At 39.1% G+C, this 24,413-nt stretch overlaps 1 protein-coding gene across 3 annotated transcripts in view; it reads right to left on the reverse strand.

The window, feature by feature from the left end:
* The window catches only part of GPC3 (glypican 3), a gene marked incomplete at its 5' end in the record, with an annotated part of 437,280 nt that overhangs the window by 155,139 nt on the left and 257,728 nt on the right, over nucleotides 1-24,413 (reverse strand). For all 3 annotated transcript variants that reach the window (XM_079727248.1, XM_079727247.1, XM_079727246.1), the window contains one exon: nucleotides 5,443-5,576. In XM_079727248.1, coding sequence (XP_079583374.1) covers nucleotides 5,443-5,576 — 134 coding nt within the window. The remainder of the gene's footprint in view (nucleotides 1-5,442; nucleotides 5,577-24,413) is intronic.

A 24,413-nucleotide genomic window follows, 5' to 3' on the forward strand; every position in this document is an offset into this window, starting at 1 on the left:
GAAGCGTCCCCTTCTTGGGTTGTGGCCGAGGGGATTCCCTTTGCTTTCTTGCAATGATTTGCTTGGGCAAGCATCAAAGCAGCACTAATTGGAAACCACTGCAAGTAAAAAGCAGCCTTTCATCCCCAGCTGCAGATCCTGAACTTTTCTCCTTTATCATTAAGGATCTTATTTTTCTTAATATAAAATAATATGAGCTCATTATTTAAAAAAAAAACACAGAAAAGCCCATAAACTATTTATCATTAGAATGATGCAGAATCACACTTATTTCTGCTGCAGAGAACCTTTCATGGCCTGACCCCAAGCTATAATTTTCTACATTCCAGAGACTAGCCCACACTTTTTCTCATACTGTTCCCTTTGCCTGGAATACCCTCTTTTCCCTCCTCCATCTGTTGAATTTCTACTCTTCCTTCAAGGCCCAGCTCAAGAGTTACCTTTTCGCAGGAGAGCTGCTAACCTTCCCATCTATGACGCGGCCACTCTTCTGTACACAGCTCTGTTCTGGCACTCACCCCTCAATGCATCAAAATGATTTGTGTGTCTGTCTCCCTAACTACGTTAGGAGCTTCTCCTAGTCCTCAGAGCCTAATCCTTACACCAGCATAGATGGTGTTCACAAAAGTTGAAAGAGGTAGAGTCCTATTTAGGGCAGAATGACTTGCACCAGACCTGAAACTCGTCGATTCACTCAGGACATACTTTGTTTTGTTCAGAGGGTGGAAGGCAGCCGTCTGAGAGGGAGCGGGAGTAAGCATTGATTCTGGACCAGGGAGCTGAGATCAGCTTTTGTTCTTTTCTTTCTAGGTCATTTACTAGTGTCACCTAATCCACTGCCCCTTTAGACCAAGTCAGAGAGGAAAGGGAGGAGGGGGAGTGCAGGACAGGGAAGGCTGGAAATACGTAGATGTACTCTCACAAGGGTGGAGGGACTGTGTGACTTTCTCACAGGTTAGCATCTGGGCCAGAAGCTTGGTGTGTAGATGCTGAATGGACTATATTCAACTACAGATTTTGTGTTTGGAAAAGGGAAAGATATTGCTCATGTCATAAAATACCAAACTTCATGGGCGATATGCAAATGACAGGGTACACATTATCATAGGGGAAGTGGTGAAAGAGACATTCAATAGGGCAAAGGAGGGAAAGCCTGACATCTGAGAGGAGCTGAAAATATTAGAGTTGGAAAGGCCTGTGAAAATGTCATTTCTTTTATTCTGATTGTACTACTTATGCATCTTGTCCTACACTCACTGTTTTAAATCTGATGACAGATATTTTCTATATTTGTATCCGAAAGGAATGCTGAGTCCCATACTTAGGCCACCAGTTGAGAATCAAATCGCCTTTAAATTGAACTAAGCTATTTCTAAGATTAGTTGTGTGTTGCAGACTACCCAGTTGGGGGCAGACAAAACAAACAGATGACTTCTGAATGCTACCAAAGGAATCCTGCGTTTCTTTGTGTGTTTTTATTTTAATAAGGCAACGGGGCTTTTCAACTCATAATCAAATTCAGACAGCTTGCTCACAACCTCCACAGACTGAATGCTACAATAGGGTTCCTTTCTAATTATCATATTCTTAACCACAGAGGATGGAGCTGGAGCATGGGTGCGAGGGATGCTGGAGGTACGTATTTTTTTTGGACAGTGTGAAATCCTGTGCAGAACATACTGAGAAATGTACAGAGGTTCTAACACCCTGCCACATCAGATTGCAGGGTGCAGTGCATTTAGCAAGAGATCATCTTAATCCCCTATTCTCCACTCTCCCTAAGAGGGGTTACAATGCTATTTGACAGAGTTAAATGAAATCAGACACTCTCCTGTTGTTTTATTTTCTTATTCTGCCAGAGAATTCAGAAGGAAGGGCTCCATCTAAGTTTTGCTTCAGTGTGCAAAAAAGATGAGAAATACCATGGGGTGGGCTCATGTTCCCAACACCCAAAGGAGCCCTGCCTGACTACCACTTACTTAAGTCTACGGGCTTTTGCAATTTTTCTTACTATCCTTTCTTTTCTTTGGGGGTTAGCAACACATTCAAAAACCAATCTAAACAAAGTGTCAAATCTGGGTGCTTAGCCAAAAACTCATTTACCGATTTTTTCTTTCCCTGGAGGAATCAACATCCATAGAGCCCTCCCTGGTAAGGCGAAAGGGAATAGGTCCCATAGAGCCCAAGATAGAAGCCATGGCAGCAGGACCTTAATAAACGAACATCCTATTTACTTATCAATGTGTCTAGGTTGACAGGGTGATCTCAAAATGCGACTGGAATACTGTGTTTATTTTGAAAAAGCGTTGCATGTGATTCTGTTACAAATTAATATACCACATCCTCAATGAAGCCTCCACTATACCTGGGCAGAGGTTCTCTCCTTCCCTGTAGGCTGCCTCTTTGCACTTACAAAACTGTTTTGAAATGATCGCTATTTAAGTCTATTTCCACATTAGACTGATTTGGAGAGCAGAGACTGTGTCTTGATTTCCAGTGCACAGTATACATTATGGCACATAATAGGTGTTTCCCAAATTTCTGCTGAATTGAACAATATATAATATGTATATAATATATATAATATATATATAATAATGCTATATATATATAATATTTTATTAATATTATACTATAACTGTAATATAAATATAATAATATATAAAACAAACATTATATTACTTATAATTTCTATTTTATTTTATATTTTATAAATAATTAATCTATAATATTATATAAATTCCTCACTTCAGTGCAATATGCAAGAGGTTTCCACTAGTTAAAGGTCAATAAGTGAGGTTAATTCCTCAGGTGGTTTGGGCAAAGAGTGAAAGCAATGGAGAGCAATGGACAAAGGACAGACAGGGGCTAAAGAGGGCCTGGAGAAATGGCCTAATTTTGTCTTCCCAGAAAGACAAAAAATTTCCCAAAGAACCCCTATGGTATATGGAAATGGTTCTCAGAGTATTTTGGCGCCAGGACCCCTGTGGTGGTTTTAAATATGTCCAGGGACTTCCGCGGCAGTCCACTGGTTAAGACTCTGTGCTTCTACTGCAAGGGGCCCAGGTTCGATCCTTGTTTGGGGAACTAAGATCCCACGTGCCGTGTGGCACAGCCAAAATATAAATAAATAAATAAAAATAAATAAGTAAATAAATTAAAAAGTCGACACACTCTTTGATACTGCTCCTTTCAAGAGGTGGAGCTTAATTTCCCTCCCCTTGAATGTGGACTAGAACTGGTGACTTGCTTCTAGCAAATCGAATATGTCAGAAGTGACAGTATGTCACTTCAAACACTAGGTCGTGAAAGACATCTCAGCTTTCTCCTTGCTTTCTTCCCTGGCTCACTTATTTTGGAGAAGCCAGCAGCCATGCTCTGAGGACACTCAGAAAGGTCTGTGTGGTGAGAAACTGAGGCCTCCTTCAAACAAACAACCAGCACTAACTTGCTCCATGTGTAAATGAGCCACCATTAAAGTGGACCCTCCAGCCTCAGTCAACACTCAGTGGACTGCAGCTCTAGGTAACACCTTGGCCAAAATTTCTTTGAGACTGAGGACCACCCAGCTAAGCCACTCCCAAATTCCTGACAGAAACTGTGAGATAATAAATGTTTGCTGTTTTAACTAACTATGTTTTGTAGTAACTTGTTATATAGCACTAGATAACCAACATAACCCAAAGGGTCCCCCCCACCCCCGGCTGTACCATTCGGCATGTAGGATCTTAGTTCCCTGACCAGGGATGGAACCCACGCCCCCTATAGCGGAAGCGTGGATTCTTAATCACTGGGCCGCCAGGGAAGTCCCTTTTCTTTCTTTCTTTCTTTCTTTTTTTTCTTTTCCAAAGGGTTCTTAAAAATTATTAAGGACCCCAAAGAGCTTTTGTTTACATGACATATATTTATTGATATCTACTGTTTTAGAAATTAAAACTCAGGAAAAATATTTTTTAATTTATTATTAATTTTAAACTAACAGTAATAAGTCTTTATATGTTAGCATAAATTACATTTTTATGAAAAAAGTGAGAAAAGCGGTAATGTTTCTGCATTTTTGCAAAATATCTTTACTGCCTGTCTTAATAGGAGTTAGCTAAATTCCCCCATTGGCTTCTGCATTTAATGTGTTGCCATATTTTATTTTGGTTGAAGTGTATGAATAAAAGCCAGCTTCACATAGATATGTAGTTAGTAAAAGGAGGATCTTACAGACCCTCTGAAAGGGTTTTTCTGGGACTCCCTGAGTTCTCAAATCACACTTCAAAACTGCTGCTACAGGGAAACTAGAAATTTATTAGGTTGGAAGTCACCAAAAGAAAATGTTACTTCCTGAAATGCTTCTTTGGAGGACTATCTCCCAAGTGCCCTTACTGCCCTCTCTCACTCTAAACTGTGTCATATATGCCTAAGTTACCGTTTCAAAATCTCCTGTGGTAAATGGACATGAAAGGAATAATTTAGCCCAAATATGAGACTATTACTTTTTCCATCTCTAGGCCAATCTCTCCCAATCCTCTCAAAGTCATCATGAGGCAGAACTCATGTCTAGCATTCTTAAGCCACGGGCAGGGTTGGCTACCTGTGCAGTCCTTTTGGGGAAATCAATTCTCCCAGATTTGTGTTGAGCTTCCCAATCCAATTTTCACCCCTTATTTGTAACCATGAAACTAGAATAGGGAAGGAGGGAATCTGGATGGGGGAGGAGGAATGAAGAGAATAAGCAACAAACTTTAGTTTGGTCCCTTGACTGCTGTCTTAAGGAACAGAAACCAAATCCTTCATTTTATCATTCTTAAAAGAGTGGGTACTACTTTATTTTAAATAGATAACTAACAAGGACCTACTGTAAAGCACAGGGAACTCGGCTCAATATTCTTTAATAACCTAAATGGGAAAAGAATTTGAAAAAGAATGGATACCTGTATGGGTATAACTGAATCACTTTGCTGTACTGCAGTAACTAACACATCATGTTAATCAACTATACTCCAATATAAAATAAAAAAAAATCTTTTTAAAGAGTGTGTAGAGTGTGAAGTGTGTGTGTATACACATGAGTGTCTTGCCAGTTTCTCTTTGGTGAACTCACCACTGACTCACTGTTTGTGGAAAGGCACAAACCAAGCCAGGGAATTGTGAGACCAGATCATAAACAGAAAAGGTTTTGTTTAATCAATAAAGATCCTGAATAGAGAAGTCTATTCCACCCTGTGTTGCTGTACTGGATATTTACATATGGTAAATTTACATTTAAATATGGCTTGGATATAATACAATATCTTTTTTCTTTAACATTAACAGATGATAGATTTAATTAATCAAACACTCTACTCAGAAGAACTAAATAACATGTATTTAAGAAGCTTCCCTCCAATGGTTTTTGACCTTAAAACACAATTGCTAATTGTATGCTGAAGTAAAGAAAAAAAAATCTCTTACCTTCTTCGGCTGGATAAGGTTTCTTCATGTTCTACATGAGCAACTTTTAATACCTTCTTGTCAATAAACAAATCTTCAGGATAATAAGCAGATCTATACTGACGTTGTTGAGAATGGGCACATAACTTGCCAATCTGAAAAAAGAAATGCAATATAATTATATGATACTTTCGCAGACATGATAGTAGAAACAAATTCTGAAACGCACTTCAATTTCTTCCCCAATTTCTTTTTAAAGAGCAGAACGAAGCTATTACTGGAGTCAAAAAAGGTGATAATGCTTTTAGGGCAAAGAACCATCTGTGGAAAAGAAGGTTGAAGACTGTGGTAGGGGGCACTCTGAGCACAGTCTATTCAGAGACTTCCTAAGATGAAAATGCTTTTTCTCTATAGTGAAGCACACATTTGAGAGGACACTCCACACAGGATTTATGCTACTGATACCTTTCAATGGCACTTGATATTTATCCCTATGAAGTTCACAAATGGGAACTGCCAAGTTTAGGAAAGTCTGGTGAAGGAAGTGAGGGGTGTGTGAGAGATGTGTAGAGGAGTCTGTTAATAGAAGAGCGACCTCCTGCGCACAAAGTGCTCCTGATTCTTCTATTTTGTTAGCTCTTTTTTAATGATATAAGTTTCAGGTGTACAGCATTATAATTTAAAGCTTAGCTTTTTTATACTCATGTAGTAACGATAACAATGGCATCAGCTTTCTTACTTTTCTCAATTCTAAATGATTGATTTGGTTAAATTACTTGTAGATTTGCTATTTTTTTCACTTTTGGTCAAAAGCCTGAATGAACTTCTGTATAAATAAGTATGAATATTAACATATGTCTCCCTTGTGCCAGACACTATGTTGCATTTCTTTGTGTGTTATTTTACTAAGGCAAAGGGCTTTTCAATTCATAATCAGATTCAGACAGCCCCATTTTATAGCTGAGGAAATTGAGGCTCAGAGGAGTTAAGTGACTTGCCTAAGACAAATAGGCAGTGGATTCACTGTCTGACTTTGAACCCATTTGTCTGACTTCAAAGCTAATGCAATATCACCTTCTGAGAAGATAATGCTTTATTTTCAGTTGCTTACACTCTACATTTTGGGGGGAAAAAAAGAATTCTCAGTTCTCAAAAACATAGCCAACATAGCCAAGGTGAAAATGTACATTGTATATACTTTAGGAAAAATACTAGAAATACCTTGTGAAAACAAGTTATATCTTTGTCACTTCTGTACCTCCATGGAATTCACACTGGATTTTGTACACTTAGGCCCTTAGTAAAGACAAATTAATTGAAGTGAACTGAAGGAAAATCCTCGTGCCCAATCTGGCACACCATTCCACTGATAGGCCATGGGCTCTGAGTTGTAATCCCAGCTTTTGGATTCCTGAAGATAGCCCTGAAATATTCTCTAAGTTATGTATCTCTTTATAAAAGCATAAATGGCACTTGGTTTGTATAGCTTTGGAAAGTTATCCATATATAAATAAAGTTTTGAATTAGAAAAAAATCTAGAATCAGCAGTAGCATCATCTTTTATGAAAGACAGCAGCTATAGTATGATATTCAGACTACTTCTGAATAGTTTATCTTAATGGGAATGAAACAAAGGTTGCAGACACTTTAAAATATTCCATTTGGTTTTGGAATGTATGATACTGAATTTTTCAGATGTGTTTATGTAACGCTATTTGACTTGGGCTAATATGAACTTCAAATGAAGAATCTGCAATCGCTGAATTTGCCCTACTTGGTAGCAGTCCAGTAGGGTACTTTAGGTAGGGGACTGCCCGGCTGTGCTGCGGAGTTAACTTCCAATCACTTCCAAAGCACATAATGCAGCTACAAATAACTGAGGGTAGCCTGTACATCATAAAATTATGTCCATAGACACATATGTGTTTCTTTGTTAAACTGCAGGTGAGCGTTCATGGAACAAAACCTTGATTTTTCCTTCCATAAATATCTATTTGTGACTCTGGGAACATACATCAATATGAGAGTCTATTTCACCAGGATCAAAGTATTCTTCATCAGCACGGTGGGGAGCACAGGACACATTCTCTTGATTGACACACCTGTTCCAAATCCAGCACCAAAATCAAAATCTTTCACAGTAACTTGCCTACTTGCAACCCATAGCTGTGAAATCTCCCTCCCCATTGAAAGACCGCCCCTTGTATCAGTGAATACTAACTGGAACCCAGCAAGACTTGAAAGGTTTTAGCCCCTCCCAATCTATTGGAAAGGGCTGCAACTGAGGCAAAAGTAGGAAGGTTAAGAACAAGTGAGAATGTAGCCAGCCTGCAGTCTGACCCTTCTTCCCAAGCCACTCAATGTGGCATTATCAAGCCGACTTCCCAAGGCTCTGTGTGGGATAAGGGGCAAACAATGGTATCCTGCCAACATCCCCATCTGAAATCTGCCAGGTCTTATCAGAAAGCCTGTATTTTCTTCCACAAATCTACCATGAAGCAAATTCTTCTCATATACAAAGTATTTCTCAAATGTAGACACCCGCTTTGGGCCCTTCTCTCCACATCTTTTACCTCCACACTGTGTGAGCCGTAGGTGAATATTACGAGCTTATTTTGAGAAGTGGACACAAAAAGAAAACATAATTTACAAAGAGGTGGGGTATTAACATTAAAGAGGTCCTTTCAGCTTTATACTTGGGAAACATCAGGCTATGCTGGGAGACCTGGGTCTTATTCTACAACTGTACTTGCTAAAGAAGCTAGCCCCCCAAGCGGCAATTGAGAAATCAGTATCCTGCCCAGGAGTTTTAGGCTCTTAAATAAAAAATGCAATCCAATTTCCTTTCATGGACTAATGTACCTAGTCAAGGATACCACTATCTTTAAATTTAGTTAGTTGGACTGAATTTATTGGACAGAAAGGTGTCTCTATCAATAGACCTGGAATATAAAACCTTTTTGTTTTCCGTGAACTGTGATTCCTAATGGTACCTTTATATATGTGCCAGAACCTGTGGCAAGGAAAGCAACAGTGCTCTGAAATGTTATAAGACCTTGAAGTGTTATAAGAAGGCAGGGCCTCTGACCATATCCAGGCCAGCAATTCATTCTAGTAACCCTAGCACCATTCTTCTCTAAGCAGGGTCCAGAAGCACTGGCTTTATACATACATGAGGAAAATACACTGCTGGGCCCAGCAAGGTATTCGTAAGTAAGAGCCTGGTAGACCGGACATCACGAAGTGCAGCCTACAACCCCACTTCTACCTCTCACTCACAGAAGGACTTCCTTTTGACCTGCTCCCACAGTTTCACTCCACGCTAGTCTCAAACAGAAGAGGAAGATATGGTATTTGAAGTGCCGGAAGATATGGTATTTGAAGTGCCATATTTTATTCTGGGCTCCTTTGAAAAAGGGAGGGAGGAATTACTTTGCAAGTAGAGTATGTTACCAAAGATTCTGAAATCATGCCAAGCATTTGGATTTGATGCAATTCACGCATGCACCCCATAACTGACATGTCAAGATACTCCACTGGTTACTTTCATCCTCGGAACCCTATTCATTGTTGGTTCTAGGAACTCTCAGGTGACAAAAACTCAGACTTGATCTTTCCCCGAGGATGGCTGAGCAGAGAAAGTGAGCCTATACTGTAAGCTTCTCATCAACACCAATACCTCATTCCAGGCTAATGCTTCACAGAAAACTTCTATATCCATTCTCCATTCTATCCAGTGAGTCCTACAACAACCCTCTGAGGCATACAGTGCAGGTATTATTGACCTCATTTTAGAGATAAGGAAAGAGGCTCACAGAGGTTAAGGAACTGAAACAAAGTCAAATGGCTAGGAAAGGGCAGAGCTGGGGCTCGAACCCAGACCTGTCTGACTTTAAAACCTATGTTTTTCTTTTAACTTTTTCCCCCTATGCTATGGATTTCTGTCAAGAGGGTAGACTCTGGGGCTCCCAGTATTGGGTGTGGCCCAGTTCTACAGTCCTGTGGACATCCCATCCATAATTGGAGAAAGATAATGATTATGAAGACTGTAAAACTGTACTTCAAAGAAGGGCCAGTTATTAAAGATAAACAGAAAACTGGCATCCAATTTTAACCTAAGTTTCAGGCAGTATTGCTTGTGAAATGATGTAAACTCTTTGACCCGCCAGGCAAGAGTGATTTCATAACCATACTAAAGCACTGGATGTCAACTTCTGTGTGCTGTGGGAAAGATGGTCCTCAAGTAGGCCCAGGCTGCTGCCTGCAGGATACCCCTGGAGCCAGCTTCCTGAAGTCAGATTCTTGGATTGGCTACAAAATCTTCTGTAATTTCTACAATTTACCCCAGGGCTCATCTGATGTCTGGCCTGAGTATACTCTCTATAGTTTCCCCCTAAAAGGAGATTCCAGGTTGATCCTATGACTACAAAAACAAAACGGGTTTAAGCTTTTAGCTATAAGAGCCAAAAAGATTAGAAAATGGGGGGGTGGTGCAACTACATTAAAGAGTATCTCTGACTCTCTCCTACTCTTAACTAGCCCTAAAAGATCTACTCTGCTCTCAATTTAAAAATCAGATGTACAGGGGCTTCCCTGGTGGCGCAGTGGTTGAGAGTCCACCTGCTGATGCAGGGGACATGGGTTCGTGCCCCGGTCCGGGAGGATCCCACGTGCCACGGAGAGGCTGGGCCCGTGAGCCATGGCCTCTGAGCCTGCACGTCTGGAGCCTGTGCTCCGCAACGGGAGAGGCCACAACAGTGAGAGGCCCGCATATCGCAACAACAACAAAAAATATCAGATGTATGACTTTACATTCTCCTTCTCAAGAAGTGGATAAGAGGGGTGTGTGTGTGTATGTGAGTCTGTGTGTTCTAACTTATATGGCCCATAACAGAAGGAAGAGCAGGAGGGACGGGGAAGAAGAGGAGGAAGGAGAGGAGGAAGCAGAAGTGGAAAGAGAAAAGTTCCCATCACTAAGTCTGTGGCAGGAGAAGACCCAGGGACACACCAGTCTGCCCTCAGAAATCTGACAGCTTTTGACAGAGAAGATGGAGGTCGCACTGAATTGTACTCAGGGAGCAGTACAACTCGTTCCCTCTCAAGAGCTGTACCTGAGGCCACCAAGACTTGAGGACCTCTAGAGGACCTTTTCAGTTTTATTTAATTATACAATAACTATTCTGCTAGAATCCAGCTGGTGACTGTGGTACCAAGGAGTGCTTTTCTGAAAACTGTTGCTATATAACTGGCATAAATTTAGTTTTTGATCCCCAATGGATTCATCAGAACCCTGAAGAATTAAAAATAAAACTTCTGGCTTCTATAGACAAGTGAAACTAGACTAAGCATGAAAGAATGTAGACCTTATCACCTAGACTCCATCTTATTTTTCCCGGGGACCCTAGTGGACTTTGCCAGAGACACTGTGGGTGTGCTCTAAAAGAAGAGAGAGACACAGGATTATTAAGGATTGCACAACTGGATGATGGTAGAATGCTATGGATTTTCCTCTTTCTCACTGCCCTTGGCTCAGCAGAGGGTAACTGAAACACCATAATGACATCTACTGTCGTACCATCTTCCTCTGGACTATGACACACAAGAGTAAGGAAGGACCTTCAAGATGGCGGAGGAGTAAGACATGGAGATCACCATCCTCCACACAAATACATCTACATGTGGAACAACTCCTATAGAACGCCTACTGAACGTTGGCAAAAGACCTCAGACTTCCCATAAAGCAAGAAACTCCCCACGTACCTGACCATGAGGCAGAAAGGGTCTTGGTGCTCCGGCCAGGTGTCAGGCCTCAGCCTCTGAGGTGGGAGAGCCGAGTTCAGCACACTGGCCCACCAGAGACCTCCTGGCCCCACATAATATCAATCGGTGAGGGCTCTCCCAGAGATCTCTGTCTCAACACTAAGACCCAGCTCCACTCAATGACTGGTAAGCTCCAGTGCTGGACACCCCATGCCAAACAACTAGCAAGACAGGAGCACAACCCCACCCATTAGCAGAGAGGTTGCTTAACATCATACTAAGTTCACAGACACCCCAAAACACACCACTGGACTCAGTCCTGCCCACCAGAAAGACAAGATCCAGCCTCATCCAGCAGAACACAGGCACCAGTCCCCTCCACCAGGAAGCCTACACAACCCACTGAAACAACCTTAGCCACTGGGGAAACACACCAAAAACAACGGGAACTACGAACCTGCAGCCTGTGAAAAGGAGACCCCAAACACAGTAAGTTTAGAAAAATGAGAAGACAGAAATACGCAGCAGATGAAGGACCAAGATAAAAACCCACCAGCCCAAACAAATGAAGATGAAATAGGCAGTCTCCCTGAAAAATAATTCAGAATAATGATAGTAAAGATGATCCAAAATCCTGGAAATAGAATGGAGAAAATACAAGAAACATTTAACAAGGACCTAGAAGAACTAAAGAGCAAACAAAAAATGAAGAACAACACAGTAAATGAACTTAAAAATTCTCTAGAAGGAATCAATAGAAGAATAACTGACGCAGAAGAACGGATAAGTGACCTGGAAGATAAAATAGTGGAAATAACTACCACAGGGCAGAATAAAGAAAAAAGAATGAAAACAATTGAGGACAGTCTCAGAGACCTCTGGGACAACATTAAACACACCAACATTCGAATTATAGGGGTCCCAGAAGAAGAAGGGAAAAAGAAAGGGACTGAGAAAATATTTGAAGAGATTATAGTTGAAAACTTCCCTAATATGGGAAAGGAAATAGTCAATCAAGTCCAGGAAGCACAGAGAGTCCCATACAGGATAAATCCAAGGAGAAATACGCCAAGACACATATTAATCAAACTATCAAAAATTAAACACACACAAAAAATATTAAAAGCAGCAAGGGAAAAACAACACATAACATACAAGGGAATCCCCATAAGGTTAACAGCTGATCTTGCAGCAGAAATTCTGCAAACCAGAAGGGAGTGGCAGGAAATATTTAAAGTGATGAAAGGAAAAAACCTACAACCAAGATTACTCTACCCACAAGGATCTCTATCTGATTTGACGGAAAAATTTAAAACTTTACAGACAGGCAAAAGCTCAGAGAATTCAGCACCACCAAACCAGCTTTACAACAAATGCTAAAGGAACTTCTCTAGGCAGGAAACAGAAGACAAGGTAAACGCCTACAATAACAAATCCAAAACAATTAAGAAAATGGTAAGAGGAACATACATATCATTAATTACCTTAAATGTAAATGGATTCAATGCTCCCACCAAAAGAGAGAGACTGGCTGAACGGATACAGAAACGAGACCTTTATACATGCTGCCTACAAGAGACCACTTCAGACCTAGGGACACATACAGACTGAAAGTGAGGGGATGGAAAAAGATATTCCATGCAAATGTAAATCAAAAGAAAGCTGGGGTAGCAATTCTCATAACAGATAAAATAGACTTTAAAACAAAGACTATTACAAGAGACAAAGAAGGACACTACATAATGATCAAGGGATCAATCCAAGAAGATATAACAATTGTAAATATTTATGCACCCAACATAGGAGCACCTCAATACATAAGACAAATACTAACACCCATAGAAGGGGAAATCGACAGTAACACAATCACAGTAGGGGATTTTAACACCCCACTTTCACCAATGGACAGATCATCCAAAATCAAAATAAATAAGGAAACACAAACTTTAAATGACACATTACACAAGATGGACTTAATTGATATTTATAGGATATTTCATCCAAAAACAACAGAATACACTTTCTTCTCAAGTGCTCATGGAACATTCTCCAGGATGGATCATATCCTGGGGTCACAAATCAAGCCTTGGTGAATTTAAGAAAACTGAAACCGTATCAAGTATCTTTTCCGACCACAATGTTATGAGACTAGATATCAATTACAAGAAAAAAAAATCTGTAAAAAACATAAACACATGGAGGCTAAAATATACACTACTTAGTAACCAAGAGATCACTGAAGAAATCAAAGAAGAAATAAAAAAAATACCTAGAAACAACTGACAATGAAAACACGATGACCCAAAACCTACAGGATGCAGCAGAAGCAGTTCTAAGAGGGAAGTTTATAGCAATACAACCTATCTTAAGAAACAAGAAACATCTCAAATAAACAACCTAACCTTACACCTAAGGCAATTAGAGAAAGAAGAACAAAATAACCCCAAAGTTAGCAGAAGGAAAGAAATCATAAAGATCAGATCAGAAATAAATGAAATAGAAACAAAGAAAACAATAGCAAAGATCAATAAAACTAAAAGCTGGTTCTTTGAGAAGATAAACAAAATTGATAAACCATTAGCCAGACTCTTCAAGAAAAAAAGGGAGAAGACTCAAATCAATAGAATTAGAAATGAAGGAGAAGTAACAACTGACACTGCAGAAAAACAAAGGATCATGAGAGATTACTACAAGCAGCTATATGCCAATAAAATGGACAACCTTGAAGAAATGGACACATTCTTAGAACAGCACAAACTTCCTAGACAGAAGCAGGAAGAAATAGAAAATATAAACAGACCAATCACAAACACTGAAATTGAGACTGTGATTAAAAATCTTCCAACAAACAAAAGCCCAGGACAGATGGCTTCACAGGTGATTTCTATCAAACAATTAGAGAAGAGGTAACACCTACCCTTCTCAAACTCTTCCAAAATATAGCAGAGGGAGGAACACTCCCAAACTCATTCTACGAGGCCACCATCACCCTGATACCAAAACCAGACAAAGATGTCACAAAGAAAGAAAACTACAGGCCAATATCACTGATGAACACAGATACAAAATTCCTCAACAAAATACTAGCAACCAGAATCCAACAGCACATTAAGAGGATGGTACACCATGACCAAGTGGGGTTTATCCCAGGAATCCAAGGATTCTTCAGTATACGCAAATCAATCAACATGATAAACCATATTAAAAAATTAAAGGAGAAAAACCATATGATCATCTCAATAAATGCAGAAAAAGCTTTCGACAATATTCAACACCCATTTATGATAAAAAAAAACCCTCCAGAAACTAGGCAAAGAGAGAACTTATCTCAACATAATAAAGGCCATATATGACAAAACCACAGCCAACATCATTCTCAATGGTGAAAAACTGAAACCATTTGCTCTAAGATCAGGAACAAGACAAGGTTGCCCACTCTCACCACTCTTATTCAACATAGTTTTGGAAGTTTTATCCCCAGCAACCAGAGACGAAAAAGAAATAAAAGGAATCCAGATCGGAAAAGAGCAAGTAAAGCTGTCACTGTCTGCAGATGACATGATTCTATATATAGTGAATCCTAAAGATGCTACCAGAAAACTACTGGAGCTAATCAATGAATTTGGTAAAGTACCAGGAAACAAAATTAATGTACAGAAATCTCTCACATTCCTATACACTAATGGTGAACAATCTGAAAGAGAAATTAAGGAAACACTCCCATTAACCATTGCAACAAAAAGAATAAAACACCTAGGAATACAGCTACCTAAGGAGACAAAAGACCTGTGTACCAAAAACTATAAGACACTGATGAAAGAAATTAAAGATGATACAAACAGATGGAGAGATATACCATGTTCTTGGATTGGAAGGATCAACATTGTGAAAATGACTCTACTACCCACAGCAATCTACAGATTCAGTGCAATTCCTATCAAGCCACCACACCAATGGCATTTTTCACAGAACTAGAACAAAAAATTTCACAATTTGTATGGAAACACAAAAGACCCCGAATAGCCAAAGTAATCTTGACAAAGAAAAACGGACTGGAGGAATCAGGCTCCCAGACATCAGACAATACTACAAAGCTACAGTAATCAAGACAGTATGATACTGGCACAAAAACAGAAATACAGATCAATGGAACAGGATAGAAAGCCCAGAGATAAACCCACACATATATATGGTCACATTATTTTTCATAAAGGAGGCAAGAATATACAATGGGGAAAAGACAGCCTCATCTATAAGTGGTGCTGGGAAAACTGGACAGCTACATGTAAAAGAATGAAATTAGAACACTCCCTAACACCATACACAAAAATAAGCTCAAAATGGATTAAACACCTAAGTATAAGGCCAGACACTAAAACTCTTAGAGGAAAACATAGTAAGAACACTCTATGACATAAATCACAGCAAGATCCTTTTTGACCCACCTCCTAGAGAAATAGAAATAAAAACAAAAATAAACAAATGGGACCTAATGAAACTTAAAAGCTTTTGCACAGCAAAAGAAACCATAAACAAGACCAAAAGACAACCCTCAGAATGGGAGAAAATATTTGCAAATGAAGCAACTGACAAAGGGTTAATCTCCAAATTATACAAGCAGCTCAATATCAAAAAGACAAACAACCCAATCCAAAAATGGGCAGAAGACCTAAATAGACATTTCTCCAAAGAAGATATACAGATTGCCAACAAACACATGAAAGGATTCCCACATCACTAATCATAAGAGAAATGCAAATCAAAACTACATTAGGTATCACCTCACACGGGTTAGAATGGCCATCATCAAAAAATCTCCAAACAATAAATGCTGGAGAGAGTGTGGAAAAAAGAGAACCCTCTTGCACTGTTGGTGGGAATGTAAATTGATACAGCCACTATGGAGAACAGTATGGAGGTTCCTTAAAAAACTAAAAATAGAACTACCATACGACCCAGCAATCCCACTACTAGGCATATACCCTGAGAAAACCATAATTCAAAAAGAGTCATGTACCACAATGTTCATTGCAGCACTATTTACAATAGTCAGGACATAGAAGCAACCTAAGTGTGCATCAACAGATGAATGGATAAAGAAGATGTGGCACATATATACAATGGAATATTCCTCAGCCATAAAAAGAAACGAAATTGAGTTATTTGTAGTGAGGTGGATGGACCTAGAGTCTTTCATACAGAGTGAAGTCAGTCAGCAAGAGAATAACAAATACCGTATGTGAACATATATATATGGAATCTAAAAAAAAAAAGAAATGGTTCTGATGAACCTAGGGGCAGGATGGGAATAAAGACACAGACGTAGAGAATGGACTTGAGGATGCGGGGAGGGGGAAGGGTAAGCTGAGATGAAGTGAGAGAGTGGCATGGACATATATACACTATCAAATGTAAAACAGATAGCTAGTGGGAAGCAGCCGCATAGCACAGGCAGATGAGTTCGGTGCTTTGTGACCACCTAGAGCGGTGGGATAGGGAGGGTGGAAGGGAGTGGCAAGAGAGGGGGGGATATGGGGATATACGTGTGCATATAGCTGATTCACTTTGTTATGCAGTAGAAACTAACACAACATTGTAAAGCAATTATACTCCAATAAAGATGTTAAAAAATAAAGTTTTAAAACAAGAGATTTAAACATAATCTATCATGATATTCTCCTGTAAAAATACTTAATAGATAAAACAGATATGTTTGTATCTTACGTCTTATTTTTAAAAATATATATGATTTTAAAAGTTCTGGTAAAGCTTTAAGTGCATTTGAAAACTTGAAATCATGCTACTTCAGAAATATTAATTTACTTAAAAAAATAAAAATAAAATTTCCTCAATGGTTGTGCAATTTAAATATCAATTCTGACCCTGCAGTCCACTCTGGAGGAATATTACCTGTGGCATTTGTTTTAGGGTATCTTGGGGTTGCGGGTAGTGTAGGGTGGGAATGCCATACATTTCCAGTTAAAATAAAATAATGAACTTCAGTTCATTCTGTTAAATTTTCTATTGTATCATTGTTCAATTTCACTTAATTAAATCTTAAAAGTTTTAAAACAAAATATACATTGAAATTATGTGATATACAACATAAACTTTTAAATAGTAGCAACGGTGCCCATTTAACAATTCTACAGGTATAATAAAAATGCTAATATATGTTAATGCTTAGTCTGTGGTTAATGTTTTGTCTTGTTAATTTCCCCAGGGCTTTTATTACTGATTTAAATCTGCCACACTACTCAACTGATTGCACTGCTTCCACAAACTGCATGGAAGTAGCTCAAATGAATACTGATTAACAGAAATGTACAAACATTTGGCTGGGCAAACCATTCTTATTATATGCTTGTAATAATTACATACGTTTTCGTACAATGAGATGGGCATGGCAGGCAGTTTCCACTCATTTATCCTCCAGAAAATATGCATATGAGCATTAAATTAATTTATAACCTTGTACTTCAGTAAGCACATTATTATTAATTAACTATTGATTGATCTGGATATAGAGCACAGAGGATAATGAACAGATCTGGTAACAATGTAAGCATTTTATCCCCCCAGAGATTTGCTGTGACTCATCATTAATTGCTTGACCATTAAAATAAAAGTTCACTAATAATCTGTAATGCATTCTGAACCAAGCTATTTTAAGGAATCAGGTGCCATTGTTTGAACATTCCATTCAAGTCAGCTCTTTTCAATAAACTGGAATTTTTTTAAAAAGGAACTAATGTCCTACAGATCAATTTGCTGTTAAATTGAACTATAGCACTATACTACAGTGAAAAGAGCAGGCAAGTTGGAGTCAGGAGACCTTGGTTCCAGTCCCAGCTCATCCTCTTACCATTTCAATAACTCTAGATAAGTCTTTTAATCTCCTTCAAACTCAGCTTCCTCACCTGAAAACTGGAGATAATAACACCTGCCGTACCTGGCAGAAGTGTGAGGATCAAATGAAACAATGGATGAAAGTGTAATGTCTCCCACATCCAGATAGAAATCTGACTCATTCATTCAGTAAGAGGGAACTGCTTACCTTCTGCAGCCCACTTTGTGTGTTAGAGTCCTGGCTCAGCTGGTCAGGTACATAGCTAGCTATAAGTAATATTTGGAGGAGTTCTTTTAAAGGGGGACTTTGGAAAAACAGTGCAAGTATTTGGTGAGACTGTGTTCCCACTCTGAAAGGGAGCCATATTGAGTTTGCCCGCATTGTTCATGCATCACAGTCTGATCTGTCTTGCTCTGGGACACCTGGAATATCCCCTTCTGCTCTTCAGGGCTCTAGTTACTGATGGGTGGTACGTGATCTTTGCCAGTTACCCTGTGCCTCTACCTGTTTGCTTGTGTCCATGGAAATGAATGCTGTGGGGATGGGAGAAAGGTTTTAAAAAATCCTTTTGTGGATGAGACTTGCATTTTACTAATGTAGAGCTGCCACAAGTGGATTCTGAGCAGAAAATAGAACCCTGCATGTGTGCCTAACGCTTTTCATGCAATACCAATCCCTTCTCAGCACCAGGAGCCCAGCACATTATTGCTTAATCACATATGACAAATACTGTGGAGGTTAAAAGAGATCTTCATGTAGTCAATAAACTCATTACTGAATTCAAACACCACTCCTTCAAATGTACGCATCTGCTTGTGTTCCCTGTCCCAGTGAAAACGAATCATCACCTACTCAGTTGCACAAACTGGAAGAAACTGAAGCGTTTCTGGTAAATTCTCCCTCTCCCTAAATAACTTTTAAACTTTTGTACTTTTCTCCATAATCAGGCTTAGGATACCATTAACTCTTAGAGCAGTGCTTCTCAAACTTTAATATGTATACAAATCACCTGGCAATCTTACCCATCTAGATTCATACACAGCAGATCTGTGCCGAGGTCTGAGGTGAGTAGCCGGGCCGTAGGGCGGTGGTTCTCAAAGTGTGGCTCCAGGACTTCCCTGGTCGCGCAGTGGTTGAGGGTCCGCCTGCCGATGCAGGGGACACGGGTTTCTGCCCCGGTCCGGGAAGATCCCACATGCCGCGGAGCGGCTGGGCCCGTGAGCCATGGCCGCTGAGCCTGCGCGTCCGGAGCCTGTGCTCCGCAACGGGAGAGGCCACAACAGTGAGAGGCCGGTGTACCGCAAAAAAAAAAAAAAAAGGTGTGGCTCCAAAACAAGCAGCATCAGTCTCACCTGGGAACTCATTTCAAATGCAAAGTTTGAGGCCCGACCTTAAATCTGTTGAATCAAAAGCGCTTGGAGTAGGGTCTGGCCACCTGTTTTAAATAAACCCTCCAGGGGATCTGATGCACACTCCAGTTGGAAAACCACCACTACACAGGCCATCCCAACATCCTCTTAATTGGTCTCCCAAGCTCCAGGTTTTTTTGTTTTTTGTTTTCAAGCTCCAGTTTTGACCTCTTCCAATTCATTCCTACTAACAGCAGTTCTCTGAGATCCTCTCAGGAGGGCCTAGAAGTCAAACCTATTATCATAAAAATACTGACTTTATTTGCCCTTTTCAGTCTTATTCCCTCACAAATATATAGAGTAATTTTCCAAAGGCTTCATGTTGTGTAATGACATCCTTGCTCTGGAATATGTGTTTGTGTATTCTAGAATTTTCTAAGATAGCAGTTTAAGGGCACGAATATATATATTTTTCAAAGGTTAATTTATTCTCAGTCCTTAGTGCTCTCATTGGCCACTTAGATTATGCCTACTATAATTTTTCTAACTTCTTTATCATTTAATAAATTATTTTAAAATCTTGAAGTTTCGTGTCTATGTTATGCTACTCATAAGTACATACAGCTTGTAGTCTTATTTGCAATAATATTTAAACATTTTTTGAAAAAATCTAAGTTTTAAGATTAACTATAACTGTTATTATTATAGATTAAACTCTAAGAAACAAAAATATGACAAAAGCTCATTCCTTTGGCCTTACAGACACTAGTAATTCATCTGACGGTCTGATTCAACAGAACATTTCAGAATAGTATTGTAGTGTGAGCTAACTTGTAGAGCCATCTTGAAAATCAGAGTTTAAAGAAAAAGGAATTAAATCTTTAAAAGTAATGTTATGAGATCTTTAAAAGCCAAAATTATTTGTTACAGTTTTTCAAAATAGAAATGGAAAAGCAACTGAAACATAGTATAGGGTAAGCCATTGTAGTACAGTCGCTGGAGACCTACACCTAGTAGCAGAGAAACTAATAAACACTGTAGAGGAAATCACACCACCTTCCAGCAAAAGAGGCTAACTCACCAAATTAAAGATTTAGCTGACAACATAAACATGGAGTCAGTATCTCCCCAGCAGAATTGTGTTTTTGCCTTTCAAATGGACAAATCTATAGATATGAGGCTGGACTTGCTGTTTTGCTTGTATCCATTCAGTATCAGTACCAAGTAATCATTGAAAAAGATCTATAATATGAGAGCTTGGGGGAAAAAACATGAGTAGTGCTGAAATATTCAGGGTTGAATAATGTTGTTGAAATTCATGATTTATCCTCAAAAATGTGAGGACGTTTACACTGACGGTGCAAAAGATACGGCAGGTAAAACTATTGGCACCTTAGCGTGAGTCAGGTTAGAGTTACCCAACTCTAATAGTAGTCATTGTATTTTTCTCTGCTAAGCACTCCCAGTTCTTAAAAAAGCCTGTTTCACTTAAGAATGTACTTGAAGAAACAGTAAAAATTTTAGTAAATGTTGACCCTTGACACGTCTTTTTATTATTATGTGGGAGAAAATGGGAAGTATGCCTAAAGTACTTCTGCTACATACTGCAGTATGATGGTCATCTAGAGGAAAAGCCCATGGCTGACTGAGTTATGAGATGAACTAGACACTTTTTTCATGAAACATTATTTTCACCTGAAAGACTGACAAGCAAACTACTGTTAATCAAACGTAAGTATCTGGCAGGCATTTTCTTGGAAAGGAGCAAAGTGAGCCGGTTACTTTAAAGAAAACAACTGACACTGTAACCAATGATAAAATTTGCACTATCAGGGTTTCCAGTTCCACATATAAGGAACTTGGAAGTTGCCACTCCATCCTAAAAACAAGTAAGAAGCTAAACCGATGGAAAAACAACTCTTCCTGGATCTATAAGAGGGGAGAGATGGTAAACCACTGCCAACAAGGTTGGAGACACAGTCAGACAAATACAGGGAGTAAGGGCTTACCAGAGCAGAGGCTCAGGAGCAGAAACTGCCTTGGGACCCAGTGCTGGAGTAGGAAAACGAACTGTAATCGACAAATTGCTGGAGGCTCAACGAAGACAACTCTGAAAGTTAAAATCTCCACAATGCTGTGAATTTTACATTCAGGAGCTTGACCAGATTCCCAGAGTAAAAGAATCCCAGAGGAGATATCTGAGAAAAATTCCCTCACGCTTCCAGCACAGGGAGGAGAAAAGGAACCATTTTGAAATACACCAGAGCACTCTGTTCTTCTCAACAAGGCTTGTCCTCAGGAGAAACTAGTTAACCAAAGCCTAACCTGCTAGAGTATTTTCAGAGCCTAACTCACCTGGGGAAGGGAAATAACCAACTCCAGCCCACTCTAATCATCCTGTCCCACCTAATAGTGGAGGTGGAATTAAAAAAGGCTGAGAAAGAGTTGGGAGGTTCATGGTCCAGAGGCTGAGGCTCATTAAAAGACCGAGACCTAAATATAGGACTGTAGAATGCCTCCTCCACCCCTACACCTTACTACCATCTCATTACAGGCCTATTTATAGCAGTTCCTTTCTACCAGTACATCAGGTCCAGCTATCAAGAAGAAAATTACAAGGCATGCTAAAAGGCAAAAAGCACAAATTGAAGAGACAGCAAGCATCAAAACCAGACATGGAAGGGATGTGGGAATTTAGACTGGGAATTTAAAACAACTATGATTTATTAATAATGGCTACAGTAAACAGCATGCAAGAACAGACTGGCAATGTAAGCAGAGAGATAGAAATCCTAAGAAAGAACCACAAAGAAATGCTAAAGACAAAAAACACTAACATAAATGAAGTATGCCTTTGATGGGCTTATTAGTAGACTGGACACAGCTGAGGAATCTCTAAGCTGGAGGATATGTCAATAGAATGCTCAAAAACCAAAAAGCAAAGAGAACAAAGACAAAAACAGAATATACTATCCAACAACTGTGGGACAACTACAAAAGGTGTAACATGCATAATGGGACTATCAGAAGAAGAAAGAAAGGAACAGAAGAAATATTTGAAATAATAATGACTGAGAATTTCTCCAAATTAACATCAGACACCAAATCACAGATCCAGAAAGCTTGGAGAACATCCAACAGGATAAATGCCCCCTGCAAAGAAACCCTACAACCGGCATATAATTTTCAAATTATAGAAAATCAGAAATGAAGAAAAATTCCTTAAAGAAGACAGGAAGGGCAGAATACGTTATATAGAAACAAAGATAAGAATTACATCTGACTTCTCTCTAGGAACCATGCAAGCAACAAGAGAGTGGAGTAAAATATTTAAAGTGTTGAGAGAAAAAAAAATCACCAATCTAGAATTCTGAGGGTTATCTGAAAAATTACCATTCAAAAGTGAAGGAGAGGGGCTTCCCTGGTGGCAAAGTGGTTAAGAATCCACCTGCCAATGCAGGGAACATGGGTTCGAGCCCTGGTCCAGGAAGATCCCACATGCCGTGGAGCAACTAAGCCCATGTGCCACAACTACTGAGCCTGTGCTCTAGAGCCCGTGAGCCACAACTACTGAGCCCATGTGCCACAACTACTGAAGCCCGGGCGCCTAGAGCCCATGCTCCGCAACAAGAGAAGCCACCACAATGAGAAGCCCGCAGACTACAATGAAGAATAGCCCCCACTCGCCACAACTAGAGAAAGCCTGCATGCAGCAATGAAGACCCAACACAGCCAAAAGTAAATAAATAAAATAAATAAATTTATTTTTTAAAAAGTGAAGGAGAAATAAAGACTTTCTCAGACAAACAAAAATTAAGAGAATTTGTTGTCAGTAGACCTGCCTTGCAAGAAATGTTAAAGTAAGTTCTTTAGAGAGATGGAAAATAATATAGGTCAGTAACTCGGATCTACATGAAGAAAGAAGAGCACTGAAGAAGGAATAAGTGAAGGTGAAATAAAAATGAAAACTTTTTTTCTTACTCTTAATTGATCTAACAGATAACAGTTTGTTCAAATTACTAATAGTAACAATGTGTTTGATTATGTATGCTTATGTATATATCTTATGCATATATCATTATATATGCTTATATATAAATGAAATGACAATGATACAAGAAATGGGAGGAAGGAATTGGGATTATTTTGTTATTATAAGGTATTCACACTACCTGTGAAATGGTATAGTGTTATTTGAAGGTGAACTTGGATTAGTTGTAAATGTATATTGCAAACTCCACGGCAACCAATAAAAAAAGTTTAAAAGAACTATCACTGATATGCTAAGAAAGAAGAAAAAATTGAGTCACATAAAAAGCTCAATTAAAACCACAAAAAGCGGAAGAGTGGAAGACAAAACCAAGAAAAGTGTACAAGGGCAACAAATAGAAAACACAGTAACCAATATGGTAAACATTAATCCAACTCCATAAATAATGACTTTGAATGTCAATGACTTTTAATGCATCAATTAAAAGACAGAAATTGTCAGAGTAGATCAAAAAACATGACCTAACTATATGTTGTCTACAAGAAACCCACTTTAAATATAAAGACACATAGATTAAAAGTAAATGGATGGAGAAAAATATACCGAGCTAACACTAATCAAAAGATAGCAAGAGTAGCTATATTGATTTCAGACAGAGCAGATTTTAAAGTAAGGAAAGTTATCAGGGATTAAAAAAAAAAGGCATTACATAATGATAAAGGGGTCAATTCTCCAAGAAGATATAACAATTCTTAACATGTATGTACATAACAACAGAGCATTAAACCACAGGAGGCAAAAACTGATAGAACTGCCAGGGAAAATGGATGAATCCACTATCATAGTTAGAGACTTCAACACACCTCTCTCAGAAATAAACAGATTCCAGCAGTCAGAAAATCAGTAAGGACATAGTGGAACTTAACAACACCATCAATCAACTGGATATAATTGACATCTATAGACTATATCATCCAACAACAGCAGAATATACATTCTTCTCAAATGCACATGGGACATTCACCAAGATGGACCACATTCT

This window comes from Hyperoodon ampullatus, assembly GCF_949752795.1.
Source record: "Hyperoodon ampullatus genome assembly, chromosome: X".
Taxonomy (NCBI): domain Eukaryota; kingdom Metazoa; phylum Chordata; class Mammalia; order Artiodactyla; family Ziphiidae; genus Hyperoodon; species Hyperoodon ampullatus.